Source organism: Solea senegalensis, linkage group LG5 (assembly GCF_019176455.1).
Source record: "Solea senegalensis isolate Sse05_10M linkage group LG5, IFAPA_SoseM_1, whole genome shotgun sequence".
Lineage (NCBI taxonomy): Eukaryota > Metazoa > Chordata > Actinopteri > Pleuronectiformes > Soleidae > Solea > Solea senegalensis.
In genome coordinates, this window is record NC_058025.1 from 22,715,495 (window position 1) to 22,743,416 (window position 27,922).

General features: G+C 41.4%; 1 protein-coding gene across 1 annotated transcript; it reads right to left on the reverse strand.

The window, feature by feature from the left end:
- Positions 1 to 6,037: 6,037 nt before the first annotated feature.
- Positions 6,038 to 27,517, reverse strand: mxd1 (MAX dimerization protein 1). Its single transcript, XM_044026477.1, has 6 exons — positions 26,604 to 27,517; positions 25,857 to 25,956; positions 16,076 to 16,105; positions 9,021 to 9,135; positions 8,674 to 8,836; positions 6,038 to 7,802 (listed from the first exon to the last, which is right to left on the reverse strand). The coding sequence occupies exons 1-6, from the start codon at positions 26,668 to 26,670 to the stop codon at positions 7,606 to 7,608; spliced, it is 672 nt and encodes a 223-aa protein (XP_043882412.1). The 5' UTR covers positions 26,671 to 27,517; the 3' UTR covers positions 6,038 to 7,605.
- Positions 27,518 to 27,922: the final 405 nt, after the last annotated feature.

Genomic DNA, 27,922 nt, shown 5'->3' on the forward strand with positions numbered 1-27,922 from the left:
TGAAACTGAAGAGATGACGTGACGTCAGGCTTATAAAGCAGGAGGGAATCCCTCCTCCGGAGGCAGACGTCACGTCTTCCGGCCAGTCAGGACTGGCGTAATGAAAGAAAAGCTTCTGGGGACAAGCGCGTAGGGGCGTGTCCCATAGTGAGATACCTCACTCATGTTTCAAAGAACTGGGGTTAATTTCTTAACCTAGAGTTAGCATCGTGCTAACTTAGCTAGCGATCTTTTCAGAGTAGGTTTACACTGTTCACAATGACAGAGAGCACCACAGTGGATTCAAACAGTCCTGTAGCTCCGACTGGTTTAATAAGATTGACTCAATTAAAGACATTTCACACAACAACTACATCACAAGCTAAAAACGAGGCTTAGCCTCTAAGCCTGTAGCCATGTCATGCTTACCGGAGTTCTCTCAGAGGGCTCACACGGTGAAATGGCTCCTCCCATCCAACATAAAACACAAGACTCGTAATAAGCGAAATACTTATTACACAGTGCTTTGAGGTGATAAATCATGGGTTTTCGACCTTTAAGTTATATTTCATATCGATGTTCACTAACGGGGTTTCGCTAGTCAGGTCTCAGGTCAGAGAGAGGGCACGCACTTGACAGTGGATAAAGGGTGCGCCCCCTTGTGGTGAGGCATGGTAACCACTTTTAAATGACATTGGTTTAGTAACCATGTGGATTAGACTATATTTTTTAATTCCAGATACCTGTGACTAAATGCTTGTGCCTTTAAAGATCCAGTGTGATGTGAAAATGGTAAACTTAGGCATAATATTGTTAAAATTGCACTTATTTTTAAAAAGATACTTCATTAAACGTAAAACAAAGGAAAACATGTCAGTGTTCTTGTTGTTCAAAGGTTATTATACTATTGTTTTACTGGTCCGGCCCACCTGAGATCAAACTGTGGCCATGAACTAAAATGAGTTTGACACTCCTGGTATAAAGGCATCCCCCATTACAGCCAACACACACTAACTATAACTAGTACTGGCCTAACCCTAACCTTAACCTCATCCTAACCATACAACATGTCTTCACCTTTAAATGTTATATTTTACATTATGGGGACTTGCTTTTTGGCCCCTTAAGGAAGACAATTCCCCATGCAGCATTCATAGTGAGGACACTGTGTGAACAGATTTAGGTCCTCACAACATGAGTAACACACACACACACACCACACACACGCACACACACTTCTCTCTCTGCTGCTTTGAAACTCATTCTCCTTTGATGCTTTGATTTGCCAGGTGTTCACGACGAGCACTAGGTTTTCTGTGAAGAGCGTGAGTACGTGTCACCTACAGACTGCACTGATCTCGCCTGATGTGCTCTTCTCTTTCACTCTGCTCCCCTGAGATCCCTCTCTCTCACATGCAGATGACCTCCTCCGTCTGTTTGCATAGAGACATATGTAACCACATACGCATGCAAAACACACACACTGCGTCCCTTGATCTCGTCACGAACGTCTGTCGCCACTCAGCCACTTCCTGCACTGACATTATCTCTCAGGTGAGACTCACCTGTGAGACTCTGGGAAGGACAAACTGGGATTCTCTATTCACACTGGAGAAGATGAACCTGAAATTCTACTGGATGGGGAAAAAATGTGCTTGCACCCCAACAATGGTGTCCTTATTTTGCTGTTTCTCAGGAAATAATGTGTCTGAAGCCTTAAGAGAAAAACACTGTCAACACTTATGTTGTCATTTTGCCTCTGTATACCATCACAATGAATTTCCATCCATCTTCTACTCCATCCTCCACAGCGCCAGTCCATTGCAGGACCAGTCCAAAAACATGCAGAGGTTGATTGGACACTCTAAATCACATGTGTCAAACTCAAGGCCTGGGGGCCAGAGCCGGCTCGCCTTACGACTGTATTCGGCCCTCAAGATAATGTGTCTTTCCTCCATTGGCATCCAATGTTGATATTGAGCCCGTTCTTAGGCTTATGGAAAAAAGGCATTAATTGCGTTCACGTATGTATCGTAACATGCTAATACCAGATTTGATCTCTTCTCATCTGGCACTGGACTTGGACACAGATTTAATGGGTGTTGTGTGTATGTCCTGTGATGGACAGGTGACCTGTCTCGCGCGGAGTCCGCCTTTTGTCCTATGTCTGCTCAGCTGGCAGCGTCTCCAGCTCCTCATGACGTGGAGGATAAAGCACTAAGATTGTCCGTCTGAGTACTCAAACAAAGGGTTTGTGTTGTTATGCGTTGCCATGGCGCACATGTGTATGTGTGCGTGTCATGTAGGTGTGTGTGGGGTGTTAACGCAGTCTGTCTGCAGTGTGTCCATGTGTGTGTTCTTGTATTTATGCTTCATTTTTAGGACAATTTCTTGCATAATCACTGGTCTTTCAGTACCAGTAGTCCTCATTGAGACCAAAACCTGGTCTCAATGAGGCAGAACCTCATTCCTGAGGAACTGGATAAGGGCTGAGATCAGTATTGTGGTTGGGTTAAGGTTAGGGTTCCACATTAACTGGTTCTATTGAGGATTGGGGTTAGGGAATGGACAATGTCTATGAGTGTCCTCACTACAAATGCTGCACAAACGTGTGTGTGTGTGTGCGTGTGTGTGTGTGTGTGTGTGTGGGTGATAGGTTAGGGCAAAGTAAACTGGGCCTGGATAAACTGTTGGATTTGACTAATCTGGAGGGTGAGGATGTGTCGAGGTGGGCCTGTGACCCTGTGACCCTGTGACACACAAACCACACCTAGACTCACACACAGCACAATAACAGCAGCCAGGTTAAGTCAACACATGTGTGTGTGCCACTGTAGCGCCCGTCTCCTGTTTCATGTGCAGATTAAATGTAAGGTGTGTCTGTTAGTTTAAGCTTTTATGTAAAGTGCCTCACAGACAGACAGACAGATTTCAATGTAGCAATACTTACAAACAGACTGGCTTTGTTTTGCCGATTCATGGAGGAAACGGATACAGGAAGTGCCACACATTCACAGGAAGTCAGAGCCTTTAGTTCCTACTGCAATCAAAAAAAAGGTTGATACTGAGAGACAGTTGTGTGGTATCATAAGCTTAGATTCGCCCTTTAAACATAACTAGCCCACATGTTCCAAGTTCATGGCATCCCATTGAACAATTGTCAGATTTATAACCGGTGAAAACCAAAGCTATTACCTTAGCTACATGTTACCTGGGTACACCTTTTCAACTGCTTGTAAATATCTAATGAGCCAATAACATTGCAGTAACTTAACACATTTATACACAGTCAAGGGTGAAATGTGATTTGTGTCATTTTCTTTTTTAAACATGGCCAGGTTGTTGATACCAGGAGGAATCTTAGCGTTTAGAGAGAACGGTCCAAAAGGAGAAAATATCCATTGGGCAGCAGCTCTTCATTGTCAGAGCACACGGGAAAAAGTAGACCATGGTATGCAAAAGATCAACACGTCACACCTCAAAGCCGATGAGCTCCAGCAGCAGTTGACCACACCGTGAGTGTCCTGTGTACCTAATAAAGTGGCCGGTGAAATGATAATCAAGGAGACAAGGAGTTTCAGAGCTCTCCATCCCCCTCAGCAGTCACACAGCTCCAGAAGGGGATGCGGGGATGCTTTTCACAACGCCCATCCCCCACTTTCATCTCATTCTCTGGCTTTATGTGCGTGTGTGTTGGTGATAGAGTTGCCGTCAGATGGCCGCGATCATTAAAACCTGGGATTTGGCCAGCAGATTACTGGCGAGGCATCTAGCTCCCGTGGAGGCTCCATTTCATGTGCGGTGCAAAAAACCTCCTCATTACTGTCTGTTTATGACTTTGATAGAAATTATTCATTGTATGAGTAAGTGTTGTGCTAGTTTCCTTGGTAAAAAGCCTTCAGTTGTTCTTGCAACATAATGACAGCGCAGGCGTCGACGTCATGAATGACAAATAAAGACAATGACGAGCTGATAGGTAGGTAAACAAGGGTTTCAAATGTTTTATTCCTTTAACATCACTGGCAAATATAAACTGCTGCTCCATAATTGGTTTCCAAAGTTAGTGTTTTTTCTTCTTCCGCACATTTGAAGTGATTTGGTGTCCAAATTCTCCAATTCTTTAAAAAGTAAGTGCACAAAATGTCCACCTTGAATAGTAATAGTTCAACAGACATTTGGCCCTTTCTGAGGAGAAAGGTGAAGATGGCGACGACGTCCATGGAGCGATGGCGCGAAGTGTGTGTTTGTGTGCGTGTTTGTGAAAGCACCACATCTGAGACCATCATCACCAAAGGGACTGACCTTTGTCACGTGCATGCGCACAGACCACATACACTTAAACATGTGGGTCATACCTTTGTGTCTGTTTTAAGGCATTGTTAGCCACTTTGTATAATGCAGGGACAAAATGTGCAAAAACCAAAATATACACATGATCACGAGTTTCCCCTGATGCTGAAACCTATAGCTTAAACAACTGGTCTGACCTTATGTCGTCTTGTTCTTTGAGAGAGATCCCACACCTGCTTCTCAAGGCAGATGTTTGAGAGCACCAGGGTTTTTGTCGAGGAGAGTTTGGGGAGGGAAAAGGGAGGTATGTGTGTGATCAGACCATAGACCGCTCAACAAATGCACACAAAACAACCAGGTCAGGTTCTGATGATGATAGAATATTAGGACTGTCATGATTTATTTACTAAATTAACTCATTTATATAACCACGTATTCATTGATTAATCAGCCTGAATGTTTTATTTTTAAATAATTAAAAAAAGTTTCCTCAAATGACTTCATGAAGTCATTATGAACGCCTGAGACTAGTGAGTGAATCCATTAACTCCTCAGGAAAATGTTTACAGACGTTAGAATTAAAAGTGGGAGGAGTAGAAGCTTATTGAATGGAGTTATTTTTGTTTTGTGGGCGACTGCTAGTTCCATCCCACTTACAAATAATTTTTTTTTTAAATACAGTCTATGATTCATACACACACAGCCCTCACCTGCACCATGGAGGCCAACACAACACGTGGAGGAGGAGGGAGTCGAACTCACACATACATGAAACACACACACACACACACACACATGGTTTGGTATGTGGTTTGGTAAGACAGCTGTGGATGGAACAAAGAGGGGAAACATGAAAACAACCGCAGACGCACATTAATGCTTCGCTTCATACATGAAGTCTTTGTGGAGTGGACTTTCTTTCTCTCTTTTTTTTTGCATTTTTCTAGTAAACAACTGAACAGAAATCCTGAACAGAAACATCGCTTTACAACCACCCACCCTCTACCACCCCGAGATATTTCTCTCTGAAGACAGTGACGAAATAAACTCTCTCACACACACACACACACACGTACACAATCGCACTTACTGAATAAGCATGCACGCACCAACAGATGGCGCCCACTGTGCCCACTCACACCTACATTTCTTTTATAGCGTGGCTACACATTTCCTCTCCCGTTTGAAAAGGTTTTGATTAAAAGAAGGAAAAAAGAAAAAGCAGCATTCCTCACGCAAGACTAAACAATCATTTTTATATATACAGTATATATGTATATATATATATATACATACATACATACATGTATAGTGTGAATATATATTATATTTTTCTCCTTTTTTTAAACTTTTGTTGCTTTTTTTGGTCTGACCTCCTCATGCTTTAACTGAGATGCAGCAGTGACTGGTGCAGGAGCGGCGGAGGATCCTGAGAGAGACGTCATTTTGCTTCTACAGTTCCCCAGGACCTGACCACCAGCTCCTCTCACTTCTTTTTTTGTTTTTTGTTTTTTAAAGTAATTCCCATTTTTAAAACTTTTTTTTGTCCTATTATCCTTCCTTTAAAAAAGGGCAAGATGAACAGACACAAACACCTCGAGGCACAAGAGACATCTCTAAATACTTTATAGATCGACTAGGCTGTGCAAACAAACTACACATAGAAAACTCTCACAAGAACATGGCTATGACTAAGTAAATATATTTTTGTTTGTATATATATATATATATATATATATATATATATATATATATATATATGTATATATATATATTTATATTAATCCATATATTCCGAATATCTAATAAATACATTTGCTGATAGACATAGAGATCTTTCTGTAAACTATTTACATTAAATTGTGTACTCTTTTCTCTTTTTTTTTTTGCAAAAGCAATAAATAGCTATCAAGGCAAGACGAAGGAGAGAAAATCTGTGGTTTAAACATTTGAGAGATTTTTTTCAGATGTGGACACACAGACAAAGATGTCGACGCGCCTCACGTCTCAAACATCTGCCCACGAACATCCACTCGCGAGAAATAACACTCTCAGTCACTCCTGCCCGCCTGTCCTTTCTCTCTCTCCACAGTGGAATGTGCTCCAGTCTCTCGACTGCTCTTCCCTGACTTCAAAACACCTGGTGAACAGGGCAGTGAAGGAGTAGCGTACAAAAACGCACCAGCACCTGCCTAAAATATACCAGCATTGGGCCCGGTGGCTGGTGATCACATGTCTCCCAACTAGCTTGTGACTCCTGCATGACAAACACACACACACACACACACACACGATAAAAGGATGCTGTAAAAACGCCACCGTCGTCAGAGAGAGGCAGGAAAACATAAAACCCACCCCCACAAAAACCCGCCCACATACCCCTGGCCCTTCACAATCTCATGCTGCACAATTTTTTTTGTTGTTTCTTTTTGTCTTAGTTAAACTTCTGAAGTGCAGGCGTGGACAGAAAACTACAGCGTCGTCACCAGATCGCCTGGCTGCTGCTGAGGGGACGTATTGCTGTCGGCCTCCGACAATCTGATTCAGCGTCCACACAAAAAAAAGGAAAAGAAAACAATCTGCTGCACCACGCGGCACGGGCGGACAACTGACAAGGTCTTTGAACGCTCACTTAACGTCTTAAAGAGACGGTGTTTGAGAAAAAGATGACTCAGTTTCGCTTAGAAAAAAAGCAGAAATTTTAAGTGCAAATCACCATGCACGGATGGATCGACTGGTGAGCACATCGTGTCAGTGTCACACCTCAGAGAGAACTCCGTCTCACTGGACAACAGGGAGTGACGAAGGGGTGTGTGTGTGTGTGTGTGTGTGTGTGTTTGTTTATGTATGCACGCATGTGTGTGTATGTGTGCAGTAATGATGGATCTGGTTAAGTTCTTCCTATGGCTCTTGAGGCATAGACAAAGAGGCAGTGGGATATTGTGTGGTAACATTCTCTGGCTGAAAGTTGCGGTTCTGACAGATGGAGGGGGTGGAGTGTCTTTTAAATCCCACTCATTTGATTGGTGCCGAGCAGAGTGAGTAACACCCTAAAGACTGACCGCTGAGGATGGACTAAATGTGGGCCGGTGTATCGAGGGGAGCTGCAGTCCGAATGGAAGCCTCTTTGGGGAGAGGGAGTCCGCAGCCGCCTGGCTAGAGAGGCGTTGGACATGGTCAGTCCTAGTGGCAACAGAGGCAGGGACGGAAGGAAGGAAGGAAAGGAAGGGAGGGAGGGAGGGTGAGGGCGGGATCAGGGAATCACGAATCCATCTTGGGACAGGATAGGCTGAGGGGAGGACGGTGGGTGGGTGCTGGCTCAGTGACCAGTGCTGTTTATAGGCTGCAGCCCAGCTGCTTGGCCGTCTCCTGAGTGTCCTGCAGGCGCAGCAGGCTGGCGCTGGAGTAGCCCTCATCGCTACAGCTGCTGCGCAGGCTGCCTCGCTCGTCTCCTGAGTCACTCACACTGCTGGTGCTCCACTCCAGGTCACCCAGCAGGTAGTCTGTGCCCTCCACGTCCACGTCCAGGTCTTCTGTTGGGACACAATAACCCGGTGGTTAGAACAAGAGAGGACAATGAAACACATGAGTAAATACTTCCTCAAGTTCTGTTCAGCCTTGGTCTCAGGACAACTCTTTATGAAGGTCTCGTCCAAGACTCTGACATATTTTAACTTGGTCCTGTCTCAGTCTCGATCAGGACTCAAGACTGGAACTGATTTATTTACAAACCTATCTTCAAATGCAACCAATTATACATCAAATCATCATCAATTTTAAATAAGAGGATGCCGTTTTAAGTGATATTAATTACTATAATACTGATATTAATATATGGTACACTGGTCTCCCTTTATTTATTATTCTGAGTGACTGCACAGGAGTAAATACTTCAGGCAATAGTTAGAATATGAGAAGATTAACCATATTCAACTTTGTCATTTAACAAATCTCTGTAAATGGCTTCAATAAATCATTGTGGATTACAATTTGCTGCTAACGGCGCACCTGCGCTGGCCTTTTCGTTTACATTTTACATTGGATTTTATGAAGGACAGATGATAACAGGAAGATGAATAGCTCTGAGTTTTCCTTGAGCTTCTCGCCACGCTGTAACATTAATTACAATCTCTGAATAACAACAAAAATTAAATATGTTTCAAAAACGCTGTATGAAAATGAATTCTTTGCACAATAACATGTCATTTGTGGAAATGAGAGATTTCATGTTGGATGTCAATATCACGGCCTCAAGTACAAGTAAAGTGACTAGACGTCTCTATTTTTAGGATTTTTGAGATCGTAATGAATTCAACTTTTTCCTAAACTTTGACCAGAATGATACGTCGGCTCATCCCTAGTAGGAAAGATACTATGAGTATATTCTGTTTGTGTCCCGCTCACCCTGGTCAGAGTCCGACTTCTCGGAAGACGACAGAGTGGAGCCAGTGCTGTCCATGCGGGTCCTCTCCACCCCCAGCTGCTCCAGGCGCCTCCTCAGGTGCCTCTGCTCCCGTTGTAGCTGCTCTAAAGTGTGCTGAGCCCTTTTGTCGCTCTCCTCCAACCTCTGCAGATAGGAAGAGAAGAGAGGGAACAATGTTCATAACACTGCTCTCTGTCTGTGTCTGTGTGTGTGTGTTGACCCCGTCAGCTATAATATTCCAATCACTGCAACACAGAGTGCTAGTGCACTTTTTCACCACAGCGGTCAACACACTGCCCTCTTCATTAGGTGCGAGCTTCACACGCACCTTGATGTGATCTTTGGCCTTCATCAGCAGGCTGAGCGTGGTGTGCCTGTTAGCATCTGGTCCCAAGGGAACGAGGGATTTCAGTCTCTCTAAACACAGCCGTAGATGTGCTCGTCTGCACAGGGAGAGAGACAGAGGGGGGGGCGGGGTTAAAAAGGTAAAAAACAAAAGTGAAAAGCGACACATGTACCGACTTTGTATAATAAACCTAAATACTTTATGAGAAGGAAATGCACAACTCTGCCACACAAGTGAGAGCCATCTAACTGTATTTACTGTGGTCGGAGAGTGGAACACACACACACACACACACACGCACACACACGCACACGCATGCACGCACAGGGGTTAGGTTTTTTTTTGTTGACCTTGGTGAATCAACCAAATTTTTACAAATAGCGCTATTCTAGTCTTCTGGTGAGAATGTTTTGAATTTTTTAAAATCACAATGTGGTTTTCAATGGCTTCTTTACCAAAATATGTTTTGTGTATTGTTGCTTCACTAAATTATCAGTTCCAATGAGGTCATTTAACTTTCTGTAGGAAAAACATTACAAACATAAGCCAGGTATCTTTAAAACAGTTCATGTTCTATATAAGTGTATGCCAGGTGATCAAGCAAGGAGTATATGATATTAAGTCGATTCAAGTTACAATCATATACTTTATATGAGATATGAGAGAATTAAGTGTCGTTTAATTCACCTTTTTGATTGTTGCTGTATGCTCGGACTCAAGTGCGTGAGCAAGACCGGCAAAGACCGGTTTGACTGAGCACGTTCTGCGTTTGTGTGTCACATGACTCGAGCTGTTGGTCACATTCTACTACGTCTGGTTGAGCACAGCTCCAGGCGTAGCAGTTGTGGGTTGTTTACTTGGATGAGTAAAGAAATCATCCATCAACCACAATCGTGAACGTAATGCGACACAAATTACTGCTTCAACTTCACAGCTTCAGCCGACACCGACTCATCACATAAGGTAAAAAGGTATCAGATTTCTCGCAACTTTTCCACGAAACCACAAATTGCAGCTCCACCAGCTTCTCAAGGTGTGAGCACATGAGCCGTTAAGTAATCGCTTCACACCCAGAGTAAACTGTTACTGCAACCAGGGATTAACACACAAAGTTTAGTATTAAAAGAATTGATGCTCAAAGAAAAACTAAAAGTGAGCATTGGCCTCATCCACACTCCACACATGTGATACGCCTAAACAATACCACAATATGGTGGCTAGAAATACTGTAAATATAACTTTTATTGTTCTAATCTTTATGGTAACTAAGTATTTTCCTTGGTATCAGTATCGAGATTGTAAATCTTGTGTCATGATACTTATTTAAAGAAAAAAACCTAAAATGAAAACATGGGGCTGACTCATGAACGGAAAAATAAAGAAAGTAAAAAAATGTTTAACAGTCAACGACACATTTGTATGTTTTCCTGTGTTTTATGGCCCTTTTGCAAATACTGGAGTGAATCAACAGACTTAAGATGCGGTGAGTAAACAGTAAAAGGCCACATGTGGGAGGTCTCTGACAAGCGGACTGGGTTCCGGATGCGGAACCAGAAGCCACTGACCTCGCTCCATGAATCATTGGTAATTCCAACTTCATGACAAGACAACAGCGTTTACATATTCAACTGCCGCCACAGTTTTTGGAGCTTTTAAGGCATGTGGGAAATGCAGACTAATTACATGCTCTCAGGCCAATCACATCAGTGAATTTGCATGCATGAATAACCTGATAATCAAAGAAAAGTCATTTCAAATCTGAAAAGAGAAATCAAGACAGTACAGAGATTAAAAGATGTTTCGTTATTAAAAAAAAGAATTGATCAAAAAGGTACTAGATTAATTTATTCTCTAAAATGTCATAGAACATTTTTGTTATGAAGGCCTGTTTAATGTTTCAACTGAAAAAAAAGACCATTTGTTCAATTTAATTACAGCGCTCATTATGAAAAACTAAAATATGAATACTTTTCTTGTTTTAAAGTCAACCTGGACCTCTTGGAATATTGAGTCACTACCTCGGCTTTATGTCGATTTCTACACAGGAAGTGAGGATTGTAACATAACGTTGCTACAGAAGTGTGGTGATGTACTCACATCATCAGTGACACACAAACACCCACCCACCCACACACAGTTTCACACAGAGTTTCTAATCTCCAATCCATTTCCTCGTGTATCACAGTCAGCCGCTCTAAGCTGCAGTATTGGCAGCTGGCGAGGTCTGGTGGGCGTCAGTGACCACTTGACCTCGCTGTTACACAACACACACCTCCAGTTCCAGCTTTGGCAGAGTGTGTATGTGTCTGTGTGTGACTCTGTGGGTATGTGGCTGAGCGGGGTGGGTGTGTGTGTCTACGTCAGCCTCTTCCTGACAGCGATTTAAAAATGTTATTTTGGCAGCTGACGGACGGCTGCCTGGACGAGTTGCTGGTTTATTATCTGCTGCTGCTGCTGCTCGAGCATAACTGCCAGCAAATGTGTATTCAAAGTCACACAATATCCTTACCCCTTGGCCTTTTACAACACACACACACACACACACACACACAGTAGTATTCAAGTGAAACTAGGAGCCGGTTCCTCAGTTGACACACGGCAGACTGTCGTTGCATAACATGGAAATTGTTCTGACATAATGAGGGATCAGCTGCAGCCGCGCTGGATAATGTTTGCTAAACACTGATGAAGAGCACCAGCCTCGCGAAACACAACAGGTGACTGACGGAGACAAAACACTGCAGGCGTGGCAGCGCCGCACTGTGCTATTTCAGCAGCAGGTTATTCTGGTGCAGTGTGTCAATAGGTGAGTATGTACAGCTAAGGCGGGTAACGGTTACAAGTGTCATGGTAAACCACGGTAAAATTCCCGGCGGTGAATGTTGCCGTATTAGTTTTAATTGGCACGGTGTGGAAAACTTGCAAGACACGTTATGTCGTGAAGACATACCAGAGGGAGGACGTGAGAGGAGATGTCCTTGGGACATTTTTCCGCCTTCTAAGACAGGGTGGTCTTGAATGCCTTGAAAAGTCTGGAAAAGTTGATACGATTTCGCTAGCTGGTCACAAATGTACTGGAGTGATATCCAATCGAATGGCTCATGTGTGTATAATTTCTTTTACATGTCATCTGTGTTACCTGCTTGTTCAGGACCAGGGAAACTCACAATGTCGGATTGGCGCGCAGTCTGCTGTGCCTGTGTTTGAATTGACACACGTACTGTATATAGCTAGCTCGAGCCACGCGGTTGGTGTAGTGGTCAGTCGTCAGAGGACCCGGGTCGGAAAAAGGGCCTTGCGTGTTCTCCCCGTATGTGCATGACTTAAATGAGACCATTTCCTTCTTCACTGCAAATAATATGATGCCATTCCAAATAGTGGAGAGGATGATGAAGCCTTACTACAATGTTCCAATGGTGTAATAATATTTATAATAATTAAAACCCATATTTACTCTTTGGCAGTCGACCCAGTACGAGACATTGGTTTCATCTTTTTTATATATTTTTAATGTATGACTTGTTTATTTGTGTTGTTTTTATACTTTCTACAGCATTTTATTGTTTGTTCTTAGGTCTATTAGGTCTTATAATTTTATATTTAATTTGTTTTAGTTATCTTTGATGTACAGCACTTTGTTTCAGCTGTTCAGTTGTTTTTAAAGTGCTTTACAAACAAAATTGGATAATGATGTTAAGCTTATTCAAGTTTTTTTTTACTGTGATTATTATTAACGTTGCTCAGTTTCGATGTTTATTTTGCAGTGTTTGGGATTTTAATTCTATTTTAATATATAATAAATCTATTTAAATATAAATCTTGGTGTCAGTGTATGAGTATTGTTTCAACATTACTAACATATTCTAACAATACCTCAATACAGCTCATGTAAAGCTACAGGTCTATTTGTTTGTTGTGTGCTGTCGGCCTGAGGTGAGATTCATTTTCTTGATCTGAATTAACACTTGTATCCTCTCACCTCTGTACCTGTTTGCACCTGAAACAAGTCAAACTGTTTTAGTAAAACCACTGACACCTGGGATGGTTCTTGCATTGTAGACTGGTTTCTCACAGTAGCTTCTCACCTCATGTCCTCCTGCATGCGTAACTTGTAGCCGTTTACTCTAACCAAACAAAAGAGAAATGGATCTGGAGTTTCAGGTGTGTGAGAAAAGGAACAAAACAAAATTGTAGTGTTTGTTCTCAGACAGTAACGCCCTGTGGCTGTGATTGGTTTACTCTTGTCACATAACTTGAGGCTTATTCATACTAAAATTTCTGGATTTTCTTGAAATATTTCAACTCTGTATTTGTGAAGGCCTGAAATGTAATGTAAAAAATGCACCAGAAACAAAATGAGTCAGAGGAAAAAGAAAATCACTTCTGTCCCTCCCTGTTCTAATTCAATAGTTAGTGAACAATTACAGTACAAGTCACTGATAAAACAAAATAAAATGAAATATAAAACAATCACTGTTGTCCAAAGTTCACTAAATAAGATTTGTGTTGCTGGATTTTGCATCTCTGCCAAAACAGATTAACCCTTTAACACCTAAGCCTTTCTTTTTGCTTATTTTAACCATAAAAAGGGTCAGAAATTTTCCTTTTTCCAGAATATCTGGCAGTTATTTACAATTTAAAGCATGTTAAAATACTGTATTAACAGTACAATTAAAAATAAAAAAGGCACTGTAGTTCTACATGAACATGAACTTTGGTCATAAACCTGGATTAAACAGGTTTATTGACTTGTGTGAATGCGGTATAATAGTTTGGTTATTGCATCCAACAAATCACAAGTTATTTTCCTCCTGTTACACCATAAACATTTGTGAGTCTGCTCGTTGTGTGCCTCCATTTTAAATAAAATTCACATGTGTAAGAGACATATGATTGGTCGGATGTCACGCAATGAATGCCCTCTGACCTCTAGCAGTATATGCCCATGGCTAGCTGGGCATATACTGGGCAAAAATGTGCATTTGTGCTCGGTAGATGGAAACATGCACACTGGATTGGTGCCTAAAGACAGATAGGGGAGGGGACTGGATGTGAATCTGACAGTATAATAACCTCAAGCTGAAATATCACAGTATCACTGTATTGACCTACGGTCATCATACCACTGAAAACACAGCTGACTGACGGCTGTCACCAACCCAGCAACGCTGCACTCAAACTGAGTGATGTCTGCTCTGTTTTTGATTGTTGTTTAATTAAAGACCTCACATACCTAAGGCAAAGCATGACAGAAGATTTTACTGTACCTCATAAATGGGTGATCAGCCCATCTTGGTCTTTCGCTCCACTGAAGTACTAAGCCACTAACTAAATCTACAAAAACCCTCACTCTCGACCTCTGACCTCCAACAGTAACTGCTGAGGACAAGCGAGGGTGGCATTGCGTGCACAAAAAAAAAGGGTGTGGTGGTGGCTGGAGTCGTGTTACGTAGACATGTAGACACACACACACACACTCTCTAAACGTTGTGTTTTATGACAGCCGATGGGGACTGGAGCTACAAAGCTAAAGCAAAAATAAGGATAAGTTTACTGTCTGCCTTTCTCATTTAAAAGACAGTTGGTTATAATGTTAACACACACACACACACACACACACACCTCAGTGCCGTTTGTAGGTGCAGAAATTGAATATACCACCATAAGCATGTTTGTTTAAGGGTTTTTATGTGCTTCAGACAAGGGCCTGACCTTGTTTCTACAGCAGCCCAAACAGACAAACCAGAAAAGAACCACATAAACCTGATGAACAGACCGACAACAAACATCTGCATCTATGGGAACCCCATCAGCTTATCAAGTCTCAACATTAGGTGGCACTAATTCTTACACACTGGACCTTTAAAGTGACTATGACTTTTTAATGAAATTTAAGATAAAAAGGCCTACACTGCTGCTGTTCCTGGTGTTAGTGTCAGACATTGGGGTGGAGGCACGTTGGAGGTGAGAGAGGAACAGAACTGGGAAATGTTTTGCACTGTGCATCTGGGCCTCCACTGCCTTCATTACCACTGAGCCGTATTTTAAACACTTCTTCAACGTCATCATGTGTCCTACACATTGGCTCATACTGGTTTTATGTGTCTGGTAAATGAACTGCCATATGGATAGGTAGCATGAAGTGCTTTCATCAAAATCATAAAATTCAACTTCCATTATGACTTCGTTCTCCATTTCTTTGCTTGTTTATTCGACTCATGGTTTCAATGACTTTCTAAGGAACTCTGTTGAAGACACATGAGTTCTAATTAATGAGTTAATTGTGTTAAAAAAGTTTGTGAAACCAGATAAGCTCAGCTAAAGTGCCAAAGGGCACACTGAGCTACCTGATACAACAATGATGCCACATTTGTCTCATTAGTTTCACAGGACGGTAAGAGGCCAGTGGTTCTTTTGGCACCAGTGAGCCAAGAGCTTTATTACACGGGACATGAATACACTTCTAAAAGTGTATTATGTCCCTTCAGTTTGCACATAATGTGGATCATAAAAACGACTCAGCCTGCAAACACTTTGATACAGGTCCTAGGTCAATCAGATATCACCGTAACCACGACTGACTCATGTTAACACATTACTCCATTTACTGAGAGGGACATAGTAGTTTTATCAGAACAACAGGACAGTGATTCAATTCAACAACTAATTCTCCAATTACTAATTATCTGAAGCCGTTTAAGTAATATTCAGCTTTCTGGTGTCTTGGGCAGTTTTTGATTTCCTCTATTTAGAATAAAATCTTCCTTAAACATGAATTCATCCGGAATACTAAAATCAGACTAATCTCATCATTCCTCAACATATTCCATTTAATTCCATAAAATGATCATCCATCTTCATCTATCACACCCGATTCTTAATAATGTGATATGTGTATATGAACAGTTTTCATTGAAAACCCCATGATTTATAGACACTTCCATGGCAACAGTGGGGGAGGGCTTCTGTGGTATGAGCTGGTCTTAATATGAACTGAGGAACAACACACACACACACACACACACACTTTTACATACCTGTTCTTTTCCATTTCGTTGTGCGTAGACCTGCGGAAATAAAAAAAAAGCTCATATGAGAAAATGACAGCACACACATAATTAAGTGACTGACTGATCAGGGCTAGATTCTCTCTCTCTCTCTCTCTCTCTCTGTGTCATCACTGCAGTCCGCTGCAGGAGAGACAGGAGAGAGAGTGTGTGGGAGTGCATGAGCACCCAGAATAAATGACAAAATAAGATTCTGAGAAAAATATATTTTTTCCAATGCCTGAGGCTTGTTCTGTAGAGAAAGAGAAAGGTTTTTGAAAGAGCATACAGATACATGAGGAGGCCAGCAGTAAACATAGTAACAGTAACCACCAACGATAGGGTAGACAGGACTATGCTCCTTCATGTTGCCTGATTAGTACTGAGCAAGGTGGGGGTGGGGGCACAGTGCTGAAGGAAGGCACACTACTGTGGTGTTTCATAGCGGAAAAACAAAATGGAGAAGTTAAAAAAACCTCAGCTGGCTCCATTTTTGAATGAAAACTCCAAGGCTGCATTTTAGCCTGGATCAGAGACTGTATAGAGGAATTGGACTCAGTTTTGAAAAGGGAATCCCAGGAAGTAGCAGCCACCACAGGTGACTCTGTTGGTTGCAAAAAGAACTTGGTTTGAATGGAAGTCTATGTGAAGTCCATGTCCGTGTTTACATTCTGGGAATGAAGTCTCGTCCCCCCTATGGGTGAGTCTAAAAAGTGCGGAACTGGCGTTGTAGTTTCAAACCTTGACCTTGACGTCTGCTGCGCTGAGTCAAATGACGCAAAGCACAATTTTTAAAAAATTCTACCACTATTCTAGCAATACAAAGCCACATGCAAATTGGAAAAGTATTCCTTTAATGGTGTCAATTGCTTGTATAATTAAATAGAGGTCTTCTTTAATAGCACACGATGACAGCTCGTATCATCCAATAGGAGCCTGACTGCAGGTGACGTATGTGGATTTCTGGTTTGAAAAACTGACATGGAAGAAATTTTAATTGGTGATAAGTTACAGGCATTTACTTCATAAATGCTTCTTATGTGCTGCAACTACTGTCAGCTGTACACTGGGCATTCCCCCAATGCCCAGTGTACCTGAATGGTCACATATCTGGGCAGAAACAGTCATGTGGACACAGCCATATTTAAATTAAAATGTAGTGATGTGTATTAGGGCTGGGTAATATCGATATTATATCTAGATCGTGTGATGAGACAAGATATCGTCGTAGATTTTGGATATGGTCATATCGTAATAAGGTATCTGTGATGACTTTTAATGGTTTTAGAGGCTGTTGCATTGATAATCATCATATTTAGTGAAAAACACTAAATATTAGAAATAAAATAAATATTTTGATTAAAAAAATACCTGGAATTGACATAATTAAATTTTAAAAAGTATTTAATTCTAAGCCTGACTATTTGTGTCATAGAAAAATTTGACCATATTTATTCCATGTCAATTTCACACTCCAACCAAAGAAATAAACCAGGTATTGAAATTAAAGGTACTAAAAAGGTCATTTTAAACATAAAGTTATAAAGATCATAAACCGTTCCAACTCTTCACATCTCAAAAGAAAACCTTTCATGAGCCCAGAGAAACAACTTGTGTGTTGTGTGTGCATGCAGCTTTATATCCCCATATAATCTTGTACATCATGATATATAATGAGATATTATTTGTAAGCCATAAAGCCCAGCCTTACCTTTATGCTTGACAGAAATATTGATTTGATTTATATCACGATATAAATTGATATTGAATTATATATATATATATATAAATAGGTATATTGTGATATGAGTCAAACACACACACTCAGACACACACAGAGGAGGAAAAGATGGGGTCAAGTGTAGCGTTAGGGAGGAATGTACTGGTCTGACCCAGGTAAAAAAAAAAACACTAAAAGGGCAGCTGGGTGGTAAAGCTGGGTTAAAGAGTGGCTGAAAGCAAAGCCGAAGAACCCCCACTGTATTCCTCCTCTGAAGTCTCCTCTACCTTCACCTAACCCACCCGATCCTCCCACCCCACATCCTAAAATAACCCCCGCACCTTCAGCTCTGCGTAGTCCAAGACTGTCACCACCCCGTGACCAACCTGCACACACACAGAGGAGAGAGACTCACTGCTGTCCTGTGACGGCACGCACACACACACACACACACAGAAGAAAACTCACTGTGTTTAATCAATGTGCATATAAGAGTGTATGTAATTGTCGTTATGTGGGGTGAAGCTGCCAGCAGCCTGTTCAAAGAAATACAAATGTAGTTAGAGTTATTTGTGCATGTGTAACCTTTAAAATTAGATGATGTATTGAGGTGTTACGGATAAAATTAGGTTTAGGTTAGGGTAGTGGTTATGGGTCAGGTATTTTGTTTGTGTAAGATGCAAAAAATGCCAATGGGTATCATCTTGTTTCAGCTCGTCTCTTTGGATGTTCTCCCTATTTCTCTCTCTTTCACTTGGCCCACTTCAGCCAGTGTACATTCCAGTGCAGGGCAGACAGCCACTGGTGACATAACAGCACTGGAAAGGAAATGATCCCGCTTGTTCAGGCTGGATTTCAGGCTGTGGGACACCTGCCACTGTCTGATTATCCTCTACGCCTGTGCTACCTAACACGGCCATGCTGCAGTGAGGTACCACTGATTCTAGTATGATTGATAGAGCTGGTATTGATCAAACATGTTTGTAATAAGAAGACATTTCTTCAAATGAAGAAAAAAAGAAAAGGGCAAGGATTATGTAGGGAAACTTCTGTTTCTATGTGGATAAGGTCTTAGGTGCTTTTTCAGTTCTGAGAGTCTGAAAACTGCAGTTTGGTTTACCGTCAACTCACTCTGTATTTAAAGTTAGACTTATAACTTTCCTTTTTGATAAAGCTTATAGTTTGAGCTGGCTCAGGGAAACCTGGGTCATCTCTTAGTTATGCTGCTATAGACCTAGACTGCTGGGGGAATTCCTGTGGTGCACACACACACTCTTCCACACTCAGGGTATGAATATGACTTTATTATATGTCATTAACCTTCTTCTTCTTTCTCTCTCTAGTTTGGATCTTTCTTTCCTCTCTCTGTGTCCTTATCTTGCAGGATCCAGATCCAGTTTTGAGTGTATTATTATTATTATTATTATTATTATTATTATTATTATTATTATTATTATCATACATATCATGACCATTATTATGATGCTATAATTAAACGCTGTAATTTTTATCTCTGCTGCTGCTTATATAAATGACATTGTAGTGCTATAAACATGTCATCACTGATGCTAGCTGTCCTGTGTGAACTTATAACTTAATACAGTTGTTGTATATCTGCTCCTGGTCTCCCTCTTGTCTTTTCTCTCCCCCACCTCTCCTATGTCCCCCATTTTACCTTTCACCCCAACCGGTCGAGGCAGATGGCTGCACGTCATTGAGTCTGGTTCTGTCAGAGATTTCTACCTATTCACAGGGAGTTTTTTTTCTCTCTCCACTGATGCCTAGTGTTTGCTCATTGTGTGAACTGTTGGGTTTCTCTGCTCTCCATAATGGTGTCTATCTACAGTGCCTTGAGATAATGTACGTTATGATTTGGCGCTATACAAATCAAATTGAATTGAATTGAGAGTGGTTCACCTTCCAACCCAGAATAATGTTATGTGTAATAATGTATCACCTGAAGGAGGATTGTTAGTTGCTATTGTGTGAGCAACCCTAAAGTACACAGTAATGTAACTTTAGTGAACAACCACAATTGTCACTGCGCTGCCACAAGCTAAACAAAGTTCAACATTTGCTTCAACATTTTGACACCACTGCTGTCCTCAGTGAAGCACCTTTTTAATATCATATTCATTCACTGAAGAGTTACCTTTATTCATTAAACAAGCACCAGCCAAAACAACACAGTCACTCACTCACTCTATCTTCTCCAACTTCCTGCATGCTCCAAGATGCTGATGAGATTAACCCTTTAAAGTACCGAAATTTGGTATCAAATGACAACACATCTTTAGATATTAAGTTATGCAGAGGAAGTTCAGTCGATAACACAAAGGTAGAGAAGTTTGATACAAAGCCCTACTGAGTACTCTGGAGATTATTCACTGTAAGCCATGTGGAGTAATGTATGAGTTCTCTAATCCCCAATCAGTTATTTACATTGGAGTCCTGGTCTATCAATGTGATCACTGACTGCATCATTTACACTTGATTACATTATCTTATACACAGTAGGTTTACATGTGGAGGATTAAGTGGTAGAAAATGGATGGATGAAAGTTGACTTTCGCTTTAGGAGGGACAAGTACAATACAGTTCCTGTTAAGAGTTGTCATTTGTTTCTGAAACATCATGCATCATGTTCTCCTTCTGCTAAACTCCTCCTCTCCTGCTAACCTAAGTAGAAGGAACTGGAATTGAAAGCTCAAATGTCTGAATCAGATGGATGACACATGAACGGACTTCATCCTGACGGCTACATAGTACATAGCCTGTTTAATGTCCAACTGATCCCATGCGTAAATAGGATCAGTGATTGTGCAGGAGATTCAATGAGTTTGTTGGCATGTTGATGATGTTTCTATCATCCATTGTGCAAAGAAGTAAAGAAACCCAACCTCAAAAAGGTTGCAGTACAAATATCGCAGTCTTCTTGCATCATGTCTTGCTGCATGCTCTACCTAGAATCATTGTCACCTAAATTCAATGGAACATATCCACTATAACTGTGTATAAACTGGTTAAGTGCAGTTCAGCTCGCCACATCACAGTTTGGAACAGACCCTGATCTGGCCTGTATTTTCACCACTCAGTGTGTCGGTCAGATGGCAATAGCTACATAAGAACAGCAAATACAAATAGCGTAACAGGATCCAACTGTCACACAGTGCAGTCTGCCAATAAATTCAATGACAAACAAGAACACAACAAGGTAAACAGTAGGGGTCTCACAATCTCGGCGTACATGTATCAACGAAAACAAGAAGTCAACTCCTCCATCCTCATTTGGAGCAAAACTTGACTTGCATTCAAGCGATAACTAGTGATAAAGGCATGTTTGTCGCATCAGACATGCGACCTTATTCAGTGGTGGAATAACCAAATTTAAACATTTGAGTTATGTACTGAAACCACACTACCAGTGCCAAGCAGGTCATATCGTACTACAAAGGTGTTGACTTAGTGCAGATTTAGTGGCCTTTACAACAGATTGCTGGCTCTTCAGAGCAGAACACAGAGCCAAATGATTCTATGACTTCTCTTCATTTTAGAGTTAGTTTCAAATTTGTTATTGTTACATTGATATTGTTTATAAAGTATTTAAATGTTAGAATGAGGCCTGAGTGTGGTACATTGAAAACAAATGGACATTTTATCACTCATGACACCTTGGAGACAATCGAATTGGGAATTAAAAACTTATACGATTTATCGTGACATAAAACCAAGGATCGTAGACTGAACTAAAGTCTAAAATGGCAGACCCATCTGCACTAAATAAGACGGGAAAAGGTTGAGAATGGCTTTAGACAGAATGCTGTTGTGTGTTCCATGTGTAAAAATGCAATTTTGTACATTGTCAAGACCTGAATCTTCAAACACTGTCCATTGCTCAAGTGAGGAATTCTATAAGTTTCGTCTTCTGCTCACATTATTCTTTCATTAACCGTTCCCATGTGAAGCCTTGCTGTACCGTCTCCAGGTCCACAGCATTAGACTCCATTTGCCTTTGCCTATAGGGGTGGGGGTTGGGTGTGGGTGGCTACGAGTCTCCATCTATGTAATGGAGGAGCTGGTTCTCTCCACTGCCTGGCCAACCAAGAGTGGGAATAGAGCAGGAAAGACACACGAGGTGTGGAGGGGCAAAAGCAAGAAGGAGAGCAATGCATACATGAGGGGAAGGGTGGAGTCCCTTCTACCAACACACATACACATTTACACACCAGGAACATGGTGACAACCCTCCCCCACTACTCACACACCCATAAGAAGGGAAAACAACGGGAACTGGATGGCCTTGAACATACTGGCTTGAATGTCTTCAAATTCATCCAAGACTGATTGACCTACATTTCTGTAAGTCTAAACAGCAACAAAAAGAAAATGCTTATCTTGACAGATCAATTAATGATCTACTCTCCTTTGGTAGAATTCAACCCCACCTTCCCGAGAGGCAAATTCATTCAGTCACTGTGCTGCTCTGCCTATTAATGATCAAGAGCTAGCATCACAGAAGACCACATCAAATCATCTGATCTCTACACAGACCATGATGGCTGTAATGCTCTTAAATAGTGATAAGTAATGGCTGATAAAGTGTTCAGGGCTGATGAGGAGTTGCTGCAGCCTAACCTGGCCTTGTAGTTCAACAAATGGATGATTAAGTAAATGTTAGTGAGCTTCCGTTTTTCGAACTGTAAACAAGGACAAACCTGCAGCAGCTTGTTGACATTTTCTTCATTAACGTGTCTAAATATGTCATGCCATGCAAGCACGTGAGGACATGAGCTTGAGTGTTCTTGCAGCACTCGACATCCTGCTTCTTTTAGGCTACATCCATGCTACTCCAATTTCCTTTTAAAACACATACATTTAGCTCCTGATTCACCTACCCATCCACATTACACCAGCATTTGAGGGCCCCCAAAATGCAAACATTTTAAAATGCTACAGGCTTTATTTTAGTTTGTAAACTTACGGACGGGGCTCCATTTTGGTTTGGATGGCCAAAAGTTGCTTTTAATAGGCTTTGACGGCCCCGGGCAAAATGGCCCAGGGGACTCTACATCCACCCAAACTGAAACAAGCTAGTTAAAGGGCGTTTTCACAAACTTTTGTTCCTTTGAATTAATGTAGAGCCTTGCCCTCTACTCAGGGCCCCAGGCAATTGCGTACTTTGCCCACCCAATTGCAACTAAGACTTGATCAGTTGTATACATCTTCAAGCAGAACGGCCATTTTCCAAGCTACATCAAATGTTTGAGCAACAGCAGAAAATAACTGAGGGACTGTAACCCACCTTTTGTTTAGAAAAAAACAAACACATTTTCAATATCCAAAAATATTAATTGTATTTCTATAAAAAGGAATACAACCTCTCCACTGGGAGGATGGGGCTCTGAACTAGTGGTAAACACTGCTCATTATGTACTGAAAAACTGTGTGGACCGAATAAGTAACTGAAACAACAACAACTATAGATGATTAACCAATAACGAAAATATTTGTCAAGACAGTGAGAAAAATGTATATATCTATATGAATGATGCTGTACAGGCATGTTTGAGTTCAGTATTTCAGTCTTGTAACTCTAGATCTGAGAGCAATAAGGCTGATATACATTGGGCTAGTGGCATGCCGATGCATAAACACATTCATGTGCCGATTTACATTCTTCACTACATATGTGCTCTATACATAGGATACCAAGCTCAGCATTGAGCCATATAGGAGGCAGTTAAGGTCAGGACACTCTTCAAACTGGTTTGTACATGAGACTGGAACACAATGCAAATCTTTGCAGCTTAACAACTACTATGCTCGAAGCAAAGAAGACAAGCCCACCAAAATAGGAGAAGAACATGGTGTGATAATAGTTCACATGGGGATAATGGAACAGGTTAAGGCAGGTTGATGTGTTGTGAGGTTGTGACAGATCAAAGACATAAATCATAAGTGAGGCGAAGGAGGTGAAGGAACACATACTTGTCAACAATGAAAAAACAAAAAGAGTACACAACATGCGGTATCCTCAAATGTATAGTAGGCCTGTGACGTGTACATGGATATAGATGTACACTGGGTTATACAAGGTGAGAAGGCCATATATTAACCGGTTTACAAACCTACACTACATGGTCCCTGCAGTCAAATACACACACACAGTTTGACAGAGGAAGGCATGGGATAAGCTGGAGGGTTAATAATGACAGCCAGTGTGTTTACATGCATGTTGAAAGTCCAATTTTAGTTGGACTAAGACAATCCTGTTTTCCTAATGTCATAAAAATGAATGGATAGTCGTCATCAGAGGATTTCCCGATCATGTCTCTAGCTTGTCCTTCCCTTACCATTGTTGCATAGCAACAGATCTGCAATTGGATATTATTGTCTAGGTCAAAAACGTGGTATTTTAACAAATATTCACATTTTGTTTGTGATTTAACTGAGGTGAAGCCTTGCGCTCTGACATAAAAGTGTATTCCTTTGATGTTGGTCTCATTTTTTTGCTACCATCGCTTAAAAAAAAACAAAAAAACAAACAAACAAACATTTGTCATCCGTGAGCAATGAAGTTTGGGATAGTGCAACCTGAAAAGCATCCACAACTGGAGTTTTCCTTGCTCAGAAACACAAATACATATTTTTCAGCTACATTTGAAAGAGCCTTCAAAATAGGACTGTCTAGTTAAGCCTCTGTGACAAATGCAAATTCAGAAGATTGTGGCACCTGGATAAGGACACAGCTATTGATTCTACAAGATGTTGGAAACCTTCCTTTGAGATTCTGCTCTATGTTGCAATGAGTGCATCTCACCATTACTGTCGGCTGCACATTCATGCGGTCGTTCTACTTTTCTATCACATCCCAGAGGTTGTCTGCTGGAAAGTTCACTGAACTACCCGTAATATTCACAACACCAGTTTGAGAGGAGTTTACCTTTGGGATATGGATGGAGCCCTGCTATATCAGAAAATAGTAAACTGTAATTAACAGATCGATCTTTGATTTAAACCAAAATATGTGAATATTATGGGGGCAATGTATGACAAGAAACACCATCACACCACAACCAGCAGCTTGGACCATTGACAAAAGGCAGATTGGCTGTGGATTTGTGGTAATGTCATCAATATCTGACAGATATCCAAATTAATCAGAGCACAGATACTGTTTTGGTTACAATCTGCTGTTTGCTTCTGTCAATGACACAATAAGATGAACACAACAAGGAGTCTAAATATGACCTTTAACTCACAACTACACATGCCCAAGGAACATTTAAGAATAAGTAAAAATTCTGGATAAATTCTCCATTTGAAAAATTAGGTGAGACATATTAGCAGAGAACTGGCTAATTCCAATGTTATTTTTTGCAAAAGCAAATGGTTTGCACATTACACAGCGTAGTCTGTGACCCAGCCAGTTTTAGACTGTCCTCTAAATACCTAAACTAGGTTATGCATACAGTATGTGCAGTATGTTGACACAATTCCTATCATATCAGCCTTTATTTGCTTTACTATCTCTGAACATGGGCAGTAAAAACTCTAAAATCTGATAGTCATAAACCAAAAGCTACAGATACAGATGAATTAATTTCCTCCCAAAGAAAACTGCAGTTAAAACAGGAGTGTTTTTGACTTAAAAACAACTTCCTTTAGCCAGGAAGAGAACGTCTTTATATTTGTACATATAAATAATATGAAGAAAACATTTAGATTTAAGATTTGAATCAATTAAATCATGATGTCGGGATAGAAATAATACATTTTATTTTTTCAGTGATCTGCATAGGCATGAAATTTCAAAAATGAAAAGAAGAATTTTGTGCAGCTGGCCCCACACATGCAAAACAATCTGGCTCAAAATCCAATTACATGCTATAATTCTGATGTGGATAATAAATACCAATATGGGAACAATAGACTCATTCTGCTGCATTCAGTGGGGGCATACTTGAAGTGGGGATATGATGGGCAGCATGTTGAGCTGATAAACAATAAAGTGTGTATTTTTTTGGCCACAAGGAGCAGGAGAGCATTTACCTGCTACTTGTATTTTTCTTGCTTTTGCTTTTCCTTTTCAAGCTTTCCCTCTCTCGACTGCTGACGAAAGGTGGCATGGAGGCATAGCCGTGCTCTGCTTCTGCAAGAAAACAACAAACATAGTGGTCACATGGGCTGCTATCTGGCACTGCAAAATATACTGTTAGAGCACCACAGTGAAAAGGAGCCAGGTAGGGAATAGAAAGACTGCTAAATGTGCCACATTTGATCTCGAGTCATTCGGTAACCATGTCTTTTACTGAAGCGCAGGCATACGTTGAATGGATTTCCTGCAGTCCATGCACTGTATGTTCTCCCCCTCAGCCTGCACAATGATGTCATCTTGAACTGGAATAAACCCCAGTAGTGAACCACAACATAAGGAAAGGAGGGGCTACCATAAAATCGACCTCCCTGCACATTAAACTGCATCTGCCACATATATGCATTCACTCTTTTACTATCTAAAACATGCAAATGAAAATACACATGCATGACAGTCCAAAAATGTCAAAATGCATTATTTTAGGTACATGACCAAATCTGCTGTTTTATGAAAAATCACACAACATGTATGCATATACTACAGTCTAGATTATATTCTGGATTCACACTGACGGGAATTTGAAGAGGCTGATTTCGGGAGAAGGGTGTCGCTGAAAATTTTCACTCACTCTCAACACGCGCACGCACACACACACCGAGAGAGAAAAACAGACCATGGTAAACAATGCAATTACACTTTACCTCGTTCCCTACGTTCAAGGTACTCGGCTGCTTCGATCAACATCTGCACCATCCCGATCGCCGCCATTTTCAATAATACTGATATTATAACAATACGATGAGGGATTCCGTGGCTGCACACAACCTGCCTCAGGTCCCAGCACTGGCTTCCTCTCCTTGTCAAACTCAGCTCAGAGCCTCGCTGCTTCGTGTGTTAACCGACTGCTTTAAATGGCGAGGTGTAGAATGTTAGTTGAGTTTACTTGTGCAGCGTGACACACGACAGGCTGTTTAAAAGTTAAATGCCTTGAATGCAGCGCCTGTCACTGAAGGGGAAAAAAAGGAAAGCCTTGGAGGTTCGTACAGGTCTCCTGTTAGCCGAGGATAATACTAACGGTTCTGCTGCTGGGTTGCTGTGGTTGCTTTGCTGCCTTTAAAATGCTACTTGTTGGCTGAATATTGTGCGTCTTGGTAGTTATTGGCAGCTCTTCAAAAACAAAAATAAAAAGCTTGTTGACGACAACAAAGTAGAGCCTTGCTTGGTAGATGAAAAAAAGAAGAATATTGAGCGTATGTTCTCTTTGGGGAAAATAAGTTGGCTAATGTTAGCAAGCTGTCAGAATAGCGACGGAAAAGCGCTCTGTAGCTTGTTTGTGTCGCGTAAAGAGTGAGCCAGGCGACAGACGAGGACGCTGTTGTCTTGAGTTGAGTTGTCACAGCCTTGAAATTGAGAGAAAAAACAAGCTAGCTTGTCCTAAAGTTCAACTCGACGATGTCATACAACCTCGGCGGCTATGTGGCAGGCTAGTTTTGTGCTGGTTTATCGCTAATAACGCGTGATATCTCTGACTGGATGTGCAGACAGCGGCTGGCATCAGCTGAGGAACAGTGTTTGTCAAACTGCCTCCAAAAATACAGGCTTGTTGATGTGGACGACAGCTAATTGCTGGACTTCACCACAAAGCTCCCGTGTGCCGCGATGTGATTGGATATTGGACATAACAAATCAGGCTGCTATTGGGGCTTCAAGCTGTCGATCAACAACAGGGGGTGTGGCTTGACTGCCACTGTGGGACGTCGCCGGCCATTTTGGTTCTAATTCCCACCCGCCTCTGCACACGTCGGCGAACCACAATGGACACAGTTTCTGCGTCAACCCTCGCGCACTGTAATTGGCTGGTTTCCGATAACCTCGTCACCCATTGGCTACAATGCCCACGAGCTGGATTTACGACGCCTGCTTCTGACAGAAGACACACCCATCTGCCATGCTGTTTCAGGGTGTATGCCGATGATTGGCTCGCGTCGTGTTGTTTGTCTTAGTTCTTCGTCAAGGGTTG

Coding starts and splice junctions, on each gene's coding strand:
- mxd1 (XM_044026477.1), bottom strand. CDS start 26,670: ATGGCGGCGATCGGGATGGTGCAGATGTTGATCGAAGCAGCCGAGTAC. Junction 25,957..26,603: donor CCTTGAACGTAGGGAACGAG/GTAAAGTGTAAT, acceptor GTTTTCTTGCAG/AAGCAGAGCACGGCTATGCC. Junction 8,837..9,020: donor AGGCCAAAGATCACATCAAG/GTGCGTGTGAAG, acceptor TCCTATCTGCAG/AGGTTGGAGGAGAGCGACAA.